The sequence below is a fragment of the Brassica napus genome, chromosome A3 (assembly GCF_020379485.1).
Source record: "Brassica napus cultivar Da-Ae chromosome A3, Da-Ae, whole genome shotgun sequence".
NCBI classification, from domain to species: Eukaryota; Viridiplantae; Streptophyta; class Magnoliopsida; order Brassicales; family Brassicaceae; genus Brassica; species Brassica napus.
Window position 1 is genome coordinate 9,483,065 of NC_063436.1, and position 18,285 is coordinate 9,501,349.

Below are 18,285 nucleotides of genomic sequence, written 5' to 3' on the forward strand. Positions count from 1 at the left end.
TGTGAGGTCAACCAAAATATTATTATAATTCCAGGTGGGATTGAAACTTGAAAGTCTTGATATTTATAATATATATGCAGGAGCTGGTGAACTCGACATATATGGAAAAACATCGTTAACAAAAGAATTATAGCAATTTTAAATAAATTAAATCGATTTAAAAATGTTTGAATAATATGAAAACAACATGGATCGTCGTTGCTGTCGTTGAATGTTAAGCAATATGTAGACAGCCTGTATGTAGATGGTTTAAGCTTCACTTATGGTTTAGATTGTAATTAAGTTGGTTTGGAACTTTGGAGTATCTAGCAAAAAGTCAGATCGAAATTGAGAAGTATGAAAAGAGAGTGATGCTTGTTCTTCTTAAAGAACACCTTAATCCTGATGAAAATGATTTCTAACACCTTTTGATGAAGATGACTAATTCATTGTTTTCTAGTAAATTTACCCATGTTTAATTCTCTTTTATAGAACCAAGTTGATGAGAGGAGATAATTCATCTTGATCATCCTCATCAGAATTATCTCCTTTGAGTTACAAAAAAAAAAATTATCTCCTCTGAATTAAAGTTGATCAGATCGGATTATTGAAACTATTATCGAGCCAAGCAGTACACAAGATCATTCATTTTGATCTCGAAAATCCCGTAAAAATTTGTATGCTTTGTTCTTACAAGCCAAGCTAACTTACTAGTTTATGGCTCTTGAAATATGCAAAATTCTTTTTTGGTAAACATGTTAAGATTGCATTACCATTTTAAAGTTTGTGACAGAAGTTACAGAGAATCACTAGTAGCAGAAGACAAACGCCAAAAAGAAACTACAACACAACAACAAATACAGTAAGAAAAACGCGAGTATGAGCTGAACCTAGAAGTAGAAGAGAGAACACACGGGAAGAACTTGAAAGGGTTGCTAAGAGCGAGCAGCACGCAAGATCGAACTCCAAAGGAAGGCGCCAGTTAAAACATGAGTCACGAGCCGGTATAGTTGGCTTCCCCAGGCACTCGCCTCCAAAAAAAATGGCCTTACCACAAAGGTCCTACCACCTGCAACTGCACAGATACCAACTAGAGCTTGGAATTCAGAATAGACGACAATGGGGCCGTACCGAAACGGCGGAACCGACGAACCAGAGCCTGTCGAAGCACCGGACACCAAGCACCGCAAAACAGCCACCTCTACTCCTCCTTCCTGAAACTCACATGCACCTGAGAACTCTAAAAACCCCAAAGACCCCCACTGGAACCACCAACACCCCAACTTCGAGCACAAACCACTCTTATTTGGATAGACCACTGGCTGATAACCCGCCACCACCACCAGACTATGAACGAAAAAAGGACGCTAACACCACAGGGCAAAGAATCCGCGGAACCACACCCTATCTGCAGAGGTGCTAGCAACACTCGCCCTCACCGGGACTGTAGTCCAAGGTCGACTACAACATACCTAAGCCAACAATAACCCGCACGAGCGACTGACCCTGAGAACCAGAGTCTGACCTTTATCCGCAAAGAGAAGCTCAAACAACCCGCTTCACCAAACCGCCACTTCTGATTTAGCCAAGAAGAAGAGCTCAGCCCTATCTCACAAGCTTGACAGAGACACCTTCTAGCCACAAGGAGCACTACACCAACCTGCAAGGAGAGCTGCCAGCAGAGAATCACCACCACTGTCTGAGAACTTGCCTGAGATTCAAAATCAACTCCTGATACAATAAACTCTCACTGGTAATGAGAAGAAGATAGATCTGAAGAGAAATCTCAAAAACGAGAACCCCCAAACCGAGAACGAGGGCACTTGTCATCAACAACCGCAAACTGACGCCGGAAGAAACGACTGAGGGCCGGAGCACCACCACCGGAGCAAAATCGACCACCATTGAAAGCAGATCTGGCCAGATCTAAGCGATGTCTCGAAGGAAACCCACGGAAGAGCCACCAAGCTCCACTCTCCCAGTCGCGCCTCACCACCGCTCCAGAATCTTCACCACCGGGCAGCGACGCCGGAGAGGAGTGAGAGAAACCACAACGGAAAGTATATCGACGAAGCTAAGAAGAGGGAGAAAGAGACGAGACAGGGAAGGAGAAAGAAAGGATAGAGAAGGGAGAGACAGCCGGCGACGGAGGCAGCGAATCCGCCGGAGCCGCCACCGGCTGAAGACGGCGCAAGCTGATTAGGGTTGAAGGTTCACGGGGTTAGAGAGGGAAGAGAGAGAGAGAGAGGAAAATCTAAACTTTTCCCAAAATTCTGTTCCTTAAAACATTAATTTATAATTGCGCGGAGAAGCCGTTACTCCATGATTGAGAGCGATAGCTCCTTTTAAAGACAAAGCTCATGTCTTAAGAGATGAGAGTCATCAGAAGGTCAATTACTTATGGGGAGGACCGATCATTCCAGTAGCCAGAGCACCCTTTTGGTTTGTGTAAGGAATTCCTTTCTGTAATATGCAAAACTTTAAGAAACCCTAAATGCACTAGCATTTGCATATAAAGACGTTCAGGTCAGATACGATGATATAAATATAAAATACATGGTTTTTTTTTTTCTAACAATATACAGTCTGTGTATTTAAAATGGAGTTGTAAAAATTATGTGAAGTTAGGATACATTATTACATTAAACCACCCCTTAATGACTGAAGCGGTGCATCTCTAGTTGCCTTCAAGGCTTGCATTTTCTTATCAATTAAAAGTAAAAACATTAAAATATGAGTGATCAAAACATTAACAATTAAATTTGAATACTGTTTGAACTTCTACGTCAGCATAAAATAATTACTTTTTGATAGCTCGAAAATAAATTAAAAGAAGTATTAATAAGAGACTAGATACGTACCCGCGCTAAAGCGCGGATATTATTTGACAACTAATCTTCATAATATATTACTTGGATCAGATTATATGATTTTCAGATTTATGGTTTATAATTTGTGTTATATAATATGTGGATACAATATAGTTTTTTTGTTTTGTTTTTTTATATATATATAATATATTTTATTTACATGTAAATAACTATTTTTTGTTTAATATGTGTTGTACATAACGTTACCTTATATTATAATGTTTAAATGTGTAGTAATTAATTGTTTTGGCTTATAAGAAAATTAACCTATACAGTATTTTTTATTCTTTACAGAATCCGATTTCTTTACATTTTAAAATTTGTGATTATCAAAGTGTATTACTGAAAATTATATATGATTAATTGTGATGTATACATCTATTATATTAAACATTATAATTAAAATATATCACATAAATTAATATGTAAATTTTATTAAAAATATCACAAAATTTTAAGAAAAATAATTATTTACAATTTTTCTTTTGTTAAAACCATAATGTAAAGAACTTTGGCCCATATCATAATAATCAATAGACTTTGAGATATTTGGCCTCTTTATCCGTTAGATGGTTTGAACACAATCTCATATTCTTATTAAATTTTAGAACTTTACAATATTCTCAGAGATAAGAAACTAACTTTTTAATTATAGCAGAATAAGAAAAATAAATTAAAACGAATTAGGTAGATAAACGATATTTTGTTGGTTGACATGTTAGTTTAGATTTGATCTTATCGACTCTTAAGTTAGTTAGAATATTCTAAATAAATTAATGTATTTAGATATTTATTGAATACATTTAAATAGCTAAATTAAAAATATAACATATATATAGATACACTATAAATTATAGCTAATCTGATATATTTGTATGAATTGAATTTTGTGCTATGACAAACAAAAGTCAAAACCTAATTAAGTAACGTAACTGGTGAATGGATGTAATGTTATACGTTTTAAGCTATTATAAAAATATTGTGTTAATAATGGAAGTTAATGTAATTCAAACAGAATAGAAAGTGATTTTGGTTGGGATGCCATAATACAAATACAAAATGTGTCATTACAAAGAAGAGAAGAACATGATATTAATATATGAAAAATTTATCAGTATGAACTGAAGAGAAGCAAACACAATTTTGTATACCCATTACCAACCTGATGTCTATATAGAGTCATTATTGAATAACTTTTATAATCAGAATCGTGTATTGACCAGGCCTAATCAATACAATACTAAAAGCTGAATATAATCAACAAAGAAGCTATCCACGTAGGACTAAATAATCAACCAATAGAAAGCTTCCTTTTTGCCACTTCACATCTTCTTTTTTTTTGTCGAGATGAGCTTTTAAAATTGTATGTGGCCCATTTGAAATCGTTTTGCTATCTTCTTCGATGGTCTCCGACGATTCCCTTCCACAGCCATGGTTTCCACTCTCTCCAAATCTCTGTCTTTGACCTATTCTGATGCCTGCATCTCTCAATCTGCCCTTGCGACTGATTCTGCCGCTGCGACTCTAACTCTGTCGCTTCGCCTCCGCCGCTGCTTCTCCGACTACTCCGCTGTGTGTATACTCCTTTGCCCGCGGCTCCAGATCTCCTCCTGTTCTTCACTATCCTATGCGACTTCAGATCTCTTTCCCTTTTCCACAACTAGGTTTAGATGGCTCTTATACTCGAGGTAAACGCAACTCTAAGTCGGCATGAGAACATCTTACGTTATTAGGTTTAGTAACCTTTCTGCTCCACTTTCTCAGGCTTCTACAACACTTTCATTCAGAATATATCACCTACATGGAGTTCTAGCCACATCTCATCGTTTAGGAATTGTCATTGATACCGACCTGGGTAAACTTCGTTCGGCTCTCCGAGAAATTGTGAATCCATATGAGAATGCAATCTTTGTTATTGGCAAAACGTTGGCTCCTTCCGATGAAGACAACTTCATCTCCTGTTTCGGCTTTGTCGACTGTGAGTTTGTTTCCCAAAACAATTTCATCTTCAATTTTGACTCACTGTGTTTTTTTTTCATCATTATTCAGCTACTACCCATGGCGAGGAAGTGTTCAGTTTGCACAGTGACAATTCTCCAAGCCATGGCTTTGAAGATGTCTTACCATGTTACAGAGGATTCACACCTAACTTTCCTTTATCAGGTATTTTTCTTCTCTTTAGTAACATCTCTACCTTCAGTACCAAACAATCAAGATTTTGAATAGCTTTTGTTGAAAAGGGCCAATATCGTATGAACTGCTCATCGATGCTGCTGTCGACATTGTTGAACAGAGCAACCGCCAGTTTCATGTTCTGGTGATTGGCGCCGATGGGCATGTAAAGTTTAAAGTTTTTAAATAGAGAAAACAGAGTATGAATGCTTAATGAGAAGGCCACATTCTGAATGTGAAGGGACTGAGATGTTTCGATATGGCCTAGGGGGAACTCAGACAACAAGAGAAAGCAACTATTTCTTAATGTAAGGTAAAGGAACTCTTTTTTTTTTCTTCATTTCGGCAACTCTATTTTTCCAGAAGCTAATTCTCTGAAGTTCTTCTCACAATTCAGCTCATATGCCGATTGTTTTAGTAAGTGTTGGAGACGGGCCATGGGCAGACATGAGGAAGATGGGTAACCTTATCCCTAAGCGTGTCGATCTTTCAGGTATCATCTCATCTCCAATTTCAGTTCCATTTGTATCCTTTTTCGATCTTGATCTGCTCTCTGCAAAGTTTCTGAATTTCACAGAGATCATGAGAGAGGGACCATCAGAGTTAGCCAAAGAAAGGGAATTTTCTCTTACTGATCTAATTTGTGATTCAGGTGAAGAATGGATCCAAGGAGGGTAAAGATGTTTTCATCATTCACTTCCAACTAAAAATTTATTAACAGTTCAATGAACACTTTCTGTTTTATGTTGCAGGGCAGATGAGGATGTACGTCATTTCTGTATTTTTGTGTTTAACACACTAAAGAATTTACAAGCATAAATTATGTGTAAGACTTTGTGGACTTCCTACGAGAACAAAATTATTAACTTCTATTGTTGTCAAGAAATATGATATTATCAGTTATTTAATAATGATCATTTTTGAGACGGTGCTAACTTTCTGTGGAGTGAAATTAAAAAATCAGTGGACTGCCTTGGCTTGAATTCTTATTGAGGGGATTAATATTTGTTTCTAATGAATCGATAGTCTCTGGAGCACATGAATTTTCTAAGCATAGTGATGGAGTTGGGAATGAGCTGTAGCACCCGGTGTCTCAGTATCTGCGAGATATCAGCATGCAGCGGTATGAAAACTTCTTCTTCTTTGGTTCTCTTATCTCCATCAGAATAGTTAAATTGTTTGATGGATTATTTAGTTCTTTGTAAATAGAAAACTTCATGTGTCCAGCGACAAGAAGCAATATAAATTTGTCAGCTGATGTTTGACAAAAGATGGCATCACAACAACATAATTACAAATTGTTGATACTTTAGGGTGTTACTTGATGACCTATTAGTGGCTGAGGATCTTGCCTCTGTAGAGACAACCTATGATGGTTCTCATGCTGTTCGCTATGAAGACGCTTTGTCCTGAACCTTTCAGAAACTTAAGAAACACAGGCAGGTGAAATTTTGATAGGTGTTGCAGTACCGTGAGGATCCTGTCAAAGCTTTCACCATGCGAAACCAATGGTCATGAAAGTGGCAGTTGAAGTCGTCTTCAAGCTGGGTCTGTTTCCGCAGACAAAGCATCAGGACAGTTGAGCGGAATCATTTGTGAATCCCACACTGGCAAAGCTTTTTACGAGACTTATTATAACTCGTGATGTCTTAACTCTTGAAGAGCCGGCATGCTTTGACCACGAACATATGGTTTTTCATTGTGGTGTTCACACTACGTCTTAATGTATACTCCATAACTCCCTAAAACAATTTACTTCGAACTTAATTTTTGATTATACGAAACAAAAATAATAATATTTTAAAAAGCTGTTTGTTGTCGTGCTACGTTGAATTAGTAACAGTTGCTGCTCAAACAGCTAATCAAGACAATCTTTTTGATATTTTTGATTGTCTATGAAATATCTATGAAATATTATTAAATTATATATCAATCACATGTTAGTGTTTTCCTATATAAAAATTGTCAAAAAGAATAGTTGGTGGATGTTGACCAAAAAAAAAGAATAGTTGGTGGATGATTTGATGAACGTCCACATTTTATTCAGGGTAAATGAACACCATTTCAATAACAAAACTTTTAATATAAACCCAGTGTAAGCAATCATCTTTCAGCGACATATGTATGGCCTTAATGATGTCTCTGCGGAACTGCAAACTAGATTCTTCAGTGACATGAACTTGTGGAATGTTGAGTTTTTGATGATATACATGTATGGTATTATAGAACCCTCGGTTTTAAAAAGCGTGCCTTAGGGTTGCTAAGGCTTATTAGAATCTATATCTCTCTTTCTGGGAGGAACACAGAGCTTGATGTAATCATAACACGAGAACTCGAGAAGGTTTACCATGCTTAAGTTGTTTGTTGAACTAATTGTATTTTATTTTCGATCTGATTTCTACTATGTTTGTTTGTTCAATATTTGCAAGTTGTTGGATTGTACGAGGATAAGGAGGAAACATGTAGAAGGAAGGGATTCTGGGGAGTCTTAATCAGTTTATACTACTTTGTAACTATAAGAAATTGTGCTTATAGATATTTCGTTTATGGTTATGATAAGGATTGAATGATCAGCTGCTTCATGAGACAATACAGAGCAGTAGAGATATTTACTTCCGGCTAGGGGTAACCATAAAAATATATAGAAGATTAACTTTGTTTTATTCTCTCTTTTTTTTGTGCTGAGAAGTGGGAACTCTTTCATGTAAAATGATAAGGGATGCCGTGAATTGGTTGAAAGCTATGTGTTTCTTTGTTATGTCTCACATTCCTCATAACAAAATAATAGACTAATCTATAGATTGCTTATAAATGTCTGAATATTAATATTTTGCATTACTATAATAAAAATAAATTTACATAAATGTAATTCTATAACTTTAAGGAAAATAAAAACTATTTTCACATTAGAGATCAGGCAGTATAATATAAAACTAGGTGTTTTGCCGGCACATGTGGACATAATTTTCTTATCAATAATTATTAGTTTATATCTTATTAATCTAAAACCAGCATGATAAGTTATTATATATGTTTTCAGATAGTTAAATCAAACATCAAAGTATATATTTATGTCAAATATTTTATCAAAATATATACTTATTATTGTGTAATTTTTTTTTTGTCATCAACAATACAAACTCATATTTGTGTAAATTTTTTTAAAACACTCATATCTTAGAAATCGTTTAGAAAATATCTTTATATAAATTTTTTTTTTCTTGAATAATATTTAATTATAATTTTTTGTATCTATTTAACTTTTATAATAAAAATATTGTTTTCATATAGCAACAAAATATATATAAGAATTATCTGATTTTTAAAACTTTTGATCATTTTATTATATTATTTTAGAATCAATTATTTAATATTAATATAACATATAAATTTTATATGATTAAAACAAAATTTAATTATATATAAAATTCATTAAAGGTATTGTTTTAATTAACACATTAGCGAATCAGTTAGAAATTAATAATAAATCAATAACCTAGCTAAAAGTCTAAAACCTAATAAAATATGACAAATAAGAGAAACTAACTAAATTTTAATATTAAATAAAAATTTAATATTACTAAAATAAATTTCATTTTATAATATATATATAAGATTAATTAATGGTATTTTTTAAATTAATAAATTAGTGACTTAGCTAAAAATAAATAATAAATCAATGATTTAGCTAAAACCTAATAAAAACATGACAAATAAGCAAATTTACTAAAATTATGGATAATATAAAATATAATTGATTCTTTAATACAAAATTAAAATAAGAGTTTTGTTAAATCAAACATAAGTCTGCCGTATCGGTGTTACAAAAAAAATAATCATAATAGTGTCGTAGGAATTATGTATTTCCCATTAGCGAATAAAATATAAGGATAGCTCAACGTATAGACGAGATTATGGAGATTGATATGAGAGTTGAGGTAACGGAAACAACTGTTCCTCGGCAAAGAAATGCCCCTGCTAGACATCTTGGATAAATGAAAGAGACATATCTGGACTTGGCTTTGTGTTAATGGATGGTGACTTCCCAATGCTGTTTGGAGCAAGGGCCGATATACACACACCAAATCACCACTGTAAGCGGAAGCTGAAGGTTTGCTATGGGTAATGCAAGTGATACTGAAGTTTGGACATATAGAGGTGGTCTTTCAATCGACTGTGAACAACTGGTTATACTCATTCAAAAGGAGGAAGATTGGCCTGCGTTGGACTCGGAGCTCGACGAAATACAAGCTGTATCCAAAGAATTTTATGAACTTTCTATTGCTTATATTCATAGATCTTTAAAATTCCATATGCATAACCTAGCAAAAGGTGTCCGATCACGCGCACTCGATCAGCTTTTGAAAACCCTTTTGCACCAAGTTGGCTAGCCCCACAAGCTAGCATGAGGGTGCCAAAAAAAAGAGAATAAAGTTGAAAGTGAAACTAAATATCCCAATGAACAAATTTATCAGAAGTCCATATTTAAGTGGATGTCTATATGGGACAAACAAATTTTTTTAGACAATTATAGAATATAGTCACGAAAATCAATCCTAAAATATATAATCTAAAAAACCATTTAAACAAACCATCAAAATTTTCAATATTACACCAAATAAGTATATAAAGACCATTTATATTCTCTTCATGTATAATGTGTTGTGGTAAGATTCAAAAAAATTAACTTACTTTACAGTAAGAGAAAATTAGATTTTTAATTCCAAATTTACAGTAAAAACATAAAATTTTATAAAATTAAACAATTGACATAATAGTACAAAAATATGAAAAAAAAATCAAAATACTATCCGCGCGTAGCGCGGACAAGGACCTAGTCTAATTTAATAAGGCGTTGGTTTAGTAATAACCGTTTAATGTCGTTGGTTTAGTTTTATGTTACCATGTTGGTTTAATTATAGTTCTGATGAAATTTATATAAGAAGCATTAATTAGATCATGACATTTTTGAAAGGGTCCAAAAGTTAATAACAACTTGTATTAGTAGATAAAAAATAGGACTCTGTTTTAATAGATTAGATAAGCTGATAAAGTTGGATTCGTGGATCCAAATCGTTCGTGCGTGGAGTTATAAAATCAAACTAATTAATACCCTTTTAGTGTTGAAAAAGCCAAATTTAATCCTCAGATAGACGTGAACTTGTTAAAATATTATTTTTAAAAAGAACTATAATAAAAAATACAAAGGCAAAAACTCGACAAAGTAAACAAACAAATACAGACAAACTCTTGTTTTTAGAACTCAATGAGAAAATCTCTTGCGCGATGTCAAAAAAAATAAAAAAAAATCTCTTGCGCATTTAGTCATTTATAGTTTATAAATATAATAGATTTCGTAACGGTATTTGCTATCTATTTACAGTTTACTTTAATATAAACAAATTGTCAAAATATTTAGTGAATTTATCTAACGTGAAAGTCATACCTACAACTAGTAAATTCTTTTTGGGAAGTTCTTTTCAGAGATTTAAAATAAATTGTTGAAACTGTTGCTCCTACATTTTTGTTAAATTTAATAGTAGCTGTTATCATGACTCATAAGCGTAGAAACACGTATATATGTTATGAAACAACTATATTTTTCTTTTTATAAAAATGAAGTTATACTCAGATAGATGTAATAGATACCATGTTTCTTAGATTAGAATAAACACACCTAATTAATATATTCACTGACCATCGTCATGATGATCTCTGTTGATTATATAGTTAAGTACTTTTGGTAGCTGCTAACATCATTTGACAAACTTTTTTTTGGACAAACTTATACACTAGTGGCATTTTTGTTTAATTCTTTCCCCTAGCAGTGTCTATAACATATGATCTTCGAACAATTTCGGCTGAAACATGCAACCTTCAGCCATTTTTGTTGTAACACAAGATGGACAGGTCACTTTGGTTGTACCATCCACTCGTCAGATCACCGTCATCCCGGAGTATGATCCCAGTCACTCAATCATCATAGCAATAAACATGGCTGCTGGGTCAACTTTTCTAGTTGTGCCTCTATGCATGACGGAAACATCAATTCTTTTGAGAGAAGATATACAACACCATCATTTTTTATATAATTATTATTATTGATCTTTTCATCGTTATCGTCATCACGAATAAAGACACATATGCTCCAAAGAGATCTTCAGAGCCGTACTCGTGTACGGACGCAATCCGTCGTATGTACCATCACAATCGCACCACAGTCACCCTTAATCGAGGAAGTTTCTTCTTTGTTAAACATATAAAAAATTGAGGAAACCAAATATGAGATAGTACGTTTTTAAAACAACGATATTTTTGATAAAAAAAAAACAACAACGATATTTGGAGTATTTATGATAAAACAAATCATTAAAAACTAAAAATCTTCCAATGAGTTCAATAATCTTCAAGGATTTGTACTGTGGTTTTCTAAAAATTTTAATTACAAAATTACATTTAATCATATTTTTATATGACAATAATTTTATCCCACGCCCATCAGAAGAGATGAACAATGTATTAATTCAAGAACAAACACAACGAGATATGCTTTCCATTGATTGCACATTGCTTAAAACAAATATTTGGCGTTTCTGACGTTGATCAATAATTCAATATGACTCAAATTGTTCAAACTAAAAATGTCAAAACAATTCTACATTGTCATTAATTAACTTTTGTACTGTTTTTTCTTTTTGTTTTCTCGTCACCTTGAGTTGTGTTTACATATACAACCGTAGCTTGGCCTAATAAATAAACACAATTACCAGTACATCAGCAAACATTGAAATGTACGCATGTCTCCCACAAAGAAAATAATATACATGGAGATTCTAAGCTGCCATATGACATCCATAAATCCATAAAGATTGGAAGAGAAAGAGTAGGAGTAATGCAGTGACAATCTGATGGGTTAAAGAGAATGTTTTGGGAGTCGTTGCAATAGAAGCTTGTGATAAGAAAAGAGACATGCACTTTAGCTCTACGGAGAAGGAAGTGTGAGAGCCATATGCATCTGGATGATATATGATTTCTCCTTTCCGACATTTGAATTCTCCTAAGCTCCACTCCTAGTTTCATATATTTATATCACAAACATTATATCATCTTTTTTAAATTTAGGCCATTGACATATGTATATAGTGTTCATACATACCTCAAGCTGGCGACCAAAAGTGACAAGAATAGTGTCGGGATCTGCGTGGAAAGAAAGTGGGCCTTTCCTTGAGTTGACACGGAACTCGCAGTTCTTGGCGGGAAGGTGAAGGCTGAGTGTGTACTGAAGCATTTCTTCGGTCGTCTCTTTGGGCAAAGGAGGGCTTTGCTCTGTTACGTTTTCATGATTGTACCTGTAAACTCTGAGCACTGATTCTCCTCTTTGTATCCTCTTATCTGTTTGTCTCCTTGAGTTTTCCACCATTATTTGTCCTAGTTTCCTTGCTACTCCATCAAGTTTATCAGCTACATTCTCCATTTCTTCGCTGTGATAAGTCCAACAAAGATGTAAATATTATATCTAAATTCTCAATCACTTCCTGACTCATAAATCATACTACATTTTCAGGTTTCATGTATAGGCTAATGATTCGAACCCGTCCTCAAACTATAAAATGAATCGATCAAATGAAACATTCGCTATAGTCTCCTAATCTGAGAGAGCTATTATACGTATGTTTTGCATGATTTCCAAATTACTGAATTTATTTTATTTAAGATTACGATAAAAATGTTTGTAGTCTCTTAAATCTCGGATCCGGTCTATCATGAATTGGTTTCTAGGTTTAGGCCAAGTGATTTTGCTTGTGCTTTAAGCAAATGCTATACTTGTTCAAACAAAACTTTATTCATCTCTTTTTTCCTTATTTTTATGTCTTAGCTTTTCCTAATTATCCTCCAGAGATACCATGTACCTCTAATGCCTTCATCTATCAGTGTTTCACTTCATAAGAATATATACACCAAACACAATCAAACAAAGTGTGAAGGAACTGATAACAAACATGGTTAGTTTAATGAAGCCCATTAACGGCCCAATACCTGAAGCAGCGGTACCTTTCCGGTCCGATATACTCTCGCGCCCATTCCATCCTCTCCTTCCACGACCGAACCCAAGCGATCTCATCCCTGTTTCCGACAACACTCCGACGAAACCCTGACTCTCTCCCCTCCAAAACTCCGAAAACCCGACCCGATTCCCTCACAAGCGATCGCATCTCCTCGCTCGATACCCCATGGCAGCTCAGACGAAACGCCCCGAACTCCCTCGCCGATTGAACCAACCGATCCACGGAGCCTTCTCTCCTCGACGTTAACATCCTGAAATCAATCTCCGCCGGGATCAGATGACGTGAACAAGAAGATTCTCCGCCGGAATGAGATTCAGGGAGCGTGAGGTCTGGAACCTGGATCGATCTCTCTATGATCTCGGTGAGAATGTCGTTCGCAGCGGAACGTGATCCTCTGGCTCTAGGGATCGGTGAGGGAGGAGGTGGCGGTGCAGACAATGAAGATGTTTTCAATTGGCTCCTGGTTCGCATCAGAGCCATTGGAGAGAAGAGAGAAGGATCCGAGGTTTTTTGGCGGTTTCGATTGTTAGAGAGAGACACATTCGTCGTGTGTTTCTTTACATTTAATTGGTTTGTTTTCAATTTCTAGAGAAAGTGACGGTCCATGACTGTATATATTATTATTATTATGATATGTTTTATGAATGATGATGACGATCATATTCATATGGTTCGCTGACTTTGTTTCCGCGGTGAAGATTCGAAAATGTGAAGATCTTTGACTTTGGGAATGAGAAAATGTTTGCCAGCTTGACTTGGGCCAAGATGTGGGCCACTTTCTGTGTTTGGCCCAAAACACTTTTGCAACTTCGGAAAACAGATGATGATTTCAAATTTTGCGGAATAAAGATACGTTTTTGTATTAACGGGTTTGGGATTCCATCTACAATTAGAGTTGTCTCAAGGAAGCCCTTGTTGCGCTTGAGTATGCACAGTTGACACAGCTCTTCCAAACCAAACTCAAGTCAGAAGATACCTCACAAAATTAATGCACATTTGTGGAAACGCCATCACGAGTTTGCCCTTTTATCATCAACTTTAGCTTAGCTTGGTTGTAATTCAATAATACTTTGTAATTATTTAGTCTGATTACATTGTTATATTATGAGGATATTATTGCACACATAATTCTTCTTCTTTAATCATATGTCAACCCTCTGTTATTCGAATGGATTTCTGAGAAGCTATACAACTCAATTTCAACATACTTACACTATAACCTAATGTTAGATCCAAATAAAAATCGATGACAAAGAGCATACGAATAAGCCACCGAAATCGAAAAAAAATCTCAAGGCTCTTCCATTGACGAGCTTTTCCATTGGATGATTCTTTTTAATGAGGTGGACATCCTCATCATTTCATCTTAATCTCATTTTAATATTGTTAGATAAGGTTGTTCTTATAAGTAAATAATTGTTATATGAAAATTAAAGTCAAACAAATTTATAGATAACTCGTCACGACAATTAGAACATATACTATATAATTTGATTAAGAAAACATATATATATATATATATATATATAATATTTTCGGAATAATAAAATGTTCACGTTTGTTTTGGCAGTTCAGTATTACAGATTGTTATAAGTGTTATAGATTTTTATATCTGAAATAAATATATTGATTAATGTTTTGGGATTAAAAAAATATACATGTTTCCGGCGAAATATAAGTTCCGTATTTTATTGATAAATTTCTCAACTAAAATGTTAAACTAAATACATATATAGGGACCTCTAGCTAGTTTAAATAAAACAACCAACTACTCCATTCTTCTTAATCGCATTCAGATACATAACATATACTCTCATTTTCCTATATAAACACTCAATCCGATCCCCAACTCTCTTCATAAATTATTATTACACACACTGACACACATCTCATTTTTGCAAACCATCAAAAAATTCTATAAACAAATTAAAGAAAGAGAAATGGCTGGTCTGATGAAGTTGGCATGCTTCGTCGTAGCATGCATGATTGTGGCGGGTCCAATCACAGCGAACGCGGCTCTGAGCTGTGCCAGCGTGGTCAGCAACATGGCACCGTGCATAAGCTACTTGAGAGGAAGTACTGGGGCCATAAGCAGTGCGTGCTGCAGCGGCGTTAAGAATATAAACGGTCTGTCCCGTACACCCTCGGACCGTCAGATAGCTTGCGGTTGCCTTAAAAGAGTCGTTACCCTCCCTAATAATATAAACGCTGACCGTGCGGCTGGATTACCCAATGCATGTGGAATCAGTCTTCCTTACAATATCAGCAAAAGCGCCAACTGTACCCTGTATGTCAACTTTAGTCTCTCTCGTTATCTCTCTGATATATATATGAAAATTAAAGTATAAGTTTATGATAATTAGCATATAGTATAAGTTTTTGTATTAATGGTTTCATGTTATACTAAGGTTTAGACCAAAAAGGAAATGTCATACTAAGCTTTTTATATTCATGATTTTTGAAATCTTCCGTTTTAGTTAATTAAGCGGTATGAGTCTGGTTTTAGAACTTGGGACAAAACCTAGCTAAACCTCAGTCTTGGGTTTGATTATTGTCGTAAACTAAGTTGTCACTTGTTTAGCTAGACGATATCAAGCCATATTTTTAGGTCTCAGTTAAAATTTCGAAGTTGAACTAATCGTCAGTATCAGTTATGTGGAAGTGGAACCTATATGGATTCCCAGACATCCATAGTTATATTTTGAGTTTTTGAATTGATGCGGGAAGTATAAATATATATATATATTTATCAAAAGTTTTTTTTTTCTGGAGATCTGAAGTTTTTACATTAACTGTGGTTGTGTTTATTTGTATGTGGCTGTAGCGTGGGCTGAGCGGTGGTCGGATGAAGCTCAAGCGGACGTTTCGAACACTGTATAAGATTAATGGATGAAAGACTACTAAACAAGATGTTCAAATGGTTCTTTTCTCTTTAATCTTAAATTTCCTGCAATTTATGTTGTGCCATTCCCAACTTTGTAAAAAAATACAATAAATTTTAATTTAAATGATAATAATACATATGTTTTATAAGTTTTTGCAACTGTGAGTCAAAGAAATGTTGTCGCTTTCTAAAAGAATGCATATTGTCATCTTTATTATTCCAAACAGAAAAAGGATGATTTTACTTTTTGTTAGTAGAGAAAAGGAAAACCCGAAACAAACTGTATTAACGACTCCGGCCCCTGTTGAAAAAGACGACTCTGGCCCAATAGGACCCCAGTAAGCCCATTTTTGCTGTAGGGAGTAATCTATACCAGAAGCGTGAATCTAGTAACATCCATGGACTCAGCTACAAGATCCAAACCGTTGATTCCCCCAACGTTTTAACTGAAGCCGCTGATCGCTTCCGTATGAGCTATATAAAGAAAACACAAAACATCACTGCACATCCCGTTATCTCTCTATCTTCTCCGCGCGACCAGAACGAAAGTTCCGCCGAACAAATCTCGCAACCCTATTTTTGTCCTTATCCCATTCTTCTTTCAATCGCTACTCTCCGCAAAGAAAGTTGCGCGCTTTGCTCTCTGGAGCTAAGGGATTCGAAGTGACGATGGAAAGTGAGTTGATTGCATTGTTCGAGGCGGCGAAGAAGGCGGCAGATGCGGCGGCTGTCGACGGTGTTACCTCCCCAAGCCCGGAGGTTTCTCAATCTCTCGATGCATTAGAGAAACTCAAGACGTTTCCCGTCACGTACAACACGCTCGTCGCAACCCAGGTGCGTCTGTCTCTTTAACCCTAATTAGGTTTGATTGATTTTGAATGAATTTAGCAAAACGGGTGTTAGGATTTTTCTGGGTATTGCTTGCTTAATCGTGTAGCATTGAAAAGATGATAACTTTAATTGTTGTTGATTTCTATATCTCCTTGCATTGGATTAGAGAAAGTTATATCCTTTTTTTGTTTGTTTGATTCTAGGTAGGGAAGAAGCTGAGGTCTCTTGCGAAACATCCTGTTGAGGAAATCAAAAGCGTGGCTACTGATCTGCTTGAGACATGGAAGAGAGTTGTCATTGAAGAGACGACATCCAAGGCTAAGAAGACCGAAAGCACAAACGGTTGCAAAGAGGTTAAGTTGGAGAGGAAGGATGTGAACCCCGCGCCTGTGAAAGTCCAGAAGCTTCAGAGGGGTGATTCAGCTAAGAGTATCAAGGTAGAGAGAAAGGAACCAGACGGCAAAGTGAAGGTTGAGAGAAAGGAACCAGACAGCAAAGTGAAGGTTGAGAGAAAGGAACCAGACAACAAAGTTAAGATGGATCATCGTGGTCAGACTACTTTCAAGGATGAAAAAGTCTCAAAAGAAACGCTATCAAGTGTGAAGGCTTCAGACAAGGTACCTAATGGTGCTCCAAAGCTAACTTCAATGGTCAAATGCAACGATCCTGTGCGTGACAAGATCCGTGAGCTGCTTGTGGACGCCATGTCCAAGGTTCATGGAGAATCTGATGAGTACGACAGAGCGAGAGTAGTTGGATGTGATCCAATCCGCGTTGCTGTGTCTGTGGAGTCTCATATGTTTGAGAAACTGGGCCGGTCAACGGGAGCGCAGAAGGTCAAGTACAGATCTATAATGTTCAACCTGAGAGACAGTAACAACCCGGACCTGAGAAGGAGAGTTCTCACAGGGGAAGTGTCACCAGAGAAACTCATCACACTGTCGGGTGAAGAGATGGCGAGCGACAAGAGGAAACAAGAGACCAACCAGATCAAAGAGAAGTTCTTGTTCGATTGTGAGCGTGGTCAGGCACCAAAAGCAAGTACTGACCAGTTCAAGTGTGGGCGTTGTGGTCAGCGCAAATGCACGTATTATCAGATGCAGACTAGGAGTGCTGATGAGCCGATGACGACTTATGTTACATGTGTTAACTGTGACAATCACTGGAAGTTCTGTTGAGGTGAGAATGTATGAGCGTGTCAAGACATAGATGCTCTGAGATTGATTTATCAAGAGCTTTCATGTCTATTTGCCGGCATTATGAGAATGTTCTGGCTCTCATGTTTGTTTAGAGATTAGTAAGTAGGAGAGTTTACTAATTTAGCTGTTTGTTAGCTCTTATCTCTTTTGCTTCATTTATTCCAAATTGTCAAACTCATCAACTTTGCAAATTTTATCTCAGTTTTGAAATTTATTATGGGTTAGTTAGACTTGTGTGTGTTTTCTATCATATTGAACGGTTGAGCCTTCACAGCCTTTAATGT

The 18,285-nt window shown here is 35.6% G+C and overlaps 4 protein-coding genes across 8 annotated transcripts; 3 read left to right on the forward strand and 1 right to left on the reverse strand.

The window, feature by feature from the left end:
- Positions 1-4,083: 4,083 nt before the first annotated feature.
- On the forward strand, positions 4,084-7,772 carry LOC125606842 (E3 ubiquitin-protein ligase RGLG4-like). 5 transcript variants are annotated; one of them, XR_007338072.1, is made up of 4 exons: positions 4,084-4,827; positions 4,899-5,012; positions 5,090-6,144; positions 6,335-7,772. XR_007338072.1 is itself a non-coding variant. In XM_048775721.1 (4 exons), the coding sequence occupies exons 1-4, from the start codon at positions 4,520-4,522 to the stop codon at positions 5,209-5,211; spliced, it is 468 nt and encodes a 155-aa protein (XP_048631678.1). In that variant the 5' UTR covers positions 4,084-4,519; the 3' UTR covers positions 5,212-7,772. The 5 variants fall into 5 exon arrangements, 3 of the variants coding, with proteins under 3 accessions (XP_048631678.1, XP_048631676.1, XP_048631677.1); XR_007338071.1 differs by having other exon boundaries at positions 5,090-5,695; positions 5,774-7,772; XM_048775721.1 differs by having other exon boundaries at positions 4,084-4,537; positions 4,614-4,827; positions 5,090-7,772.
- A 3,921-nt stretch (positions 7,773-11,693) lies between these two features.
- LOC106443607 lies at positions 11,694-13,634 on the reverse strand. The gene is made up of 3 exons (XM_013885154.3): positions 13,059-13,634; positions 12,178-12,502; positions 11,694-12,091 (listed from the first exon to the last, which is right to left on the reverse strand). Exons 1-3 carry the CDS (start codon positions 13,565-13,567, stop codon positions 11,855-11,857), a joined length of 1,071 nt encoding a protein of 356 aa, XP_013740608.2. The 5' UTR covers positions 13,568-13,634; the 3' UTR covers positions 11,694-11,854.
- Positions 13,635-14,728: 1,094 nt separating this feature from the next.
- Positions 14,729-15,967, forward strand: LOC125607139 (non-specific lipid-transfer protein D-like). Its single transcript, XM_048776963.1, has 2 exons — positions 14,729-15,367; positions 15,912-15,967. Exons 1-2 carry the CDS (start codon positions 15,028-15,030, stop codon positions 15,965-15,967), a joined length of 396 nt encoding a protein of 131 aa, XP_048632920.1. The 5' UTR covers positions 14,729-15,027.
- A 428-nt stretch (positions 15,968-16,395) lies between these two features.
- On the forward strand, positions 16,396-18,231 carry LOC106438146 (transcription elongation factor TFIIS-like). The gene is made up of 2 exons (XM_013879221.3): positions 16,396-16,805; positions 17,006-18,231. Exons 1-2 carry the CDS (start codon positions 16,641-16,643, stop codon positions 17,978-17,980), a joined length of 1,140 nt encoding a protein of 379 aa, XP_013734675.2. The 5' UTR covers positions 16,396-16,640; the 3' UTR covers positions 17,981-18,231.
- The last annotated feature ends 54 nt before the right edge of the window (positions 18,232-18,285 follow it).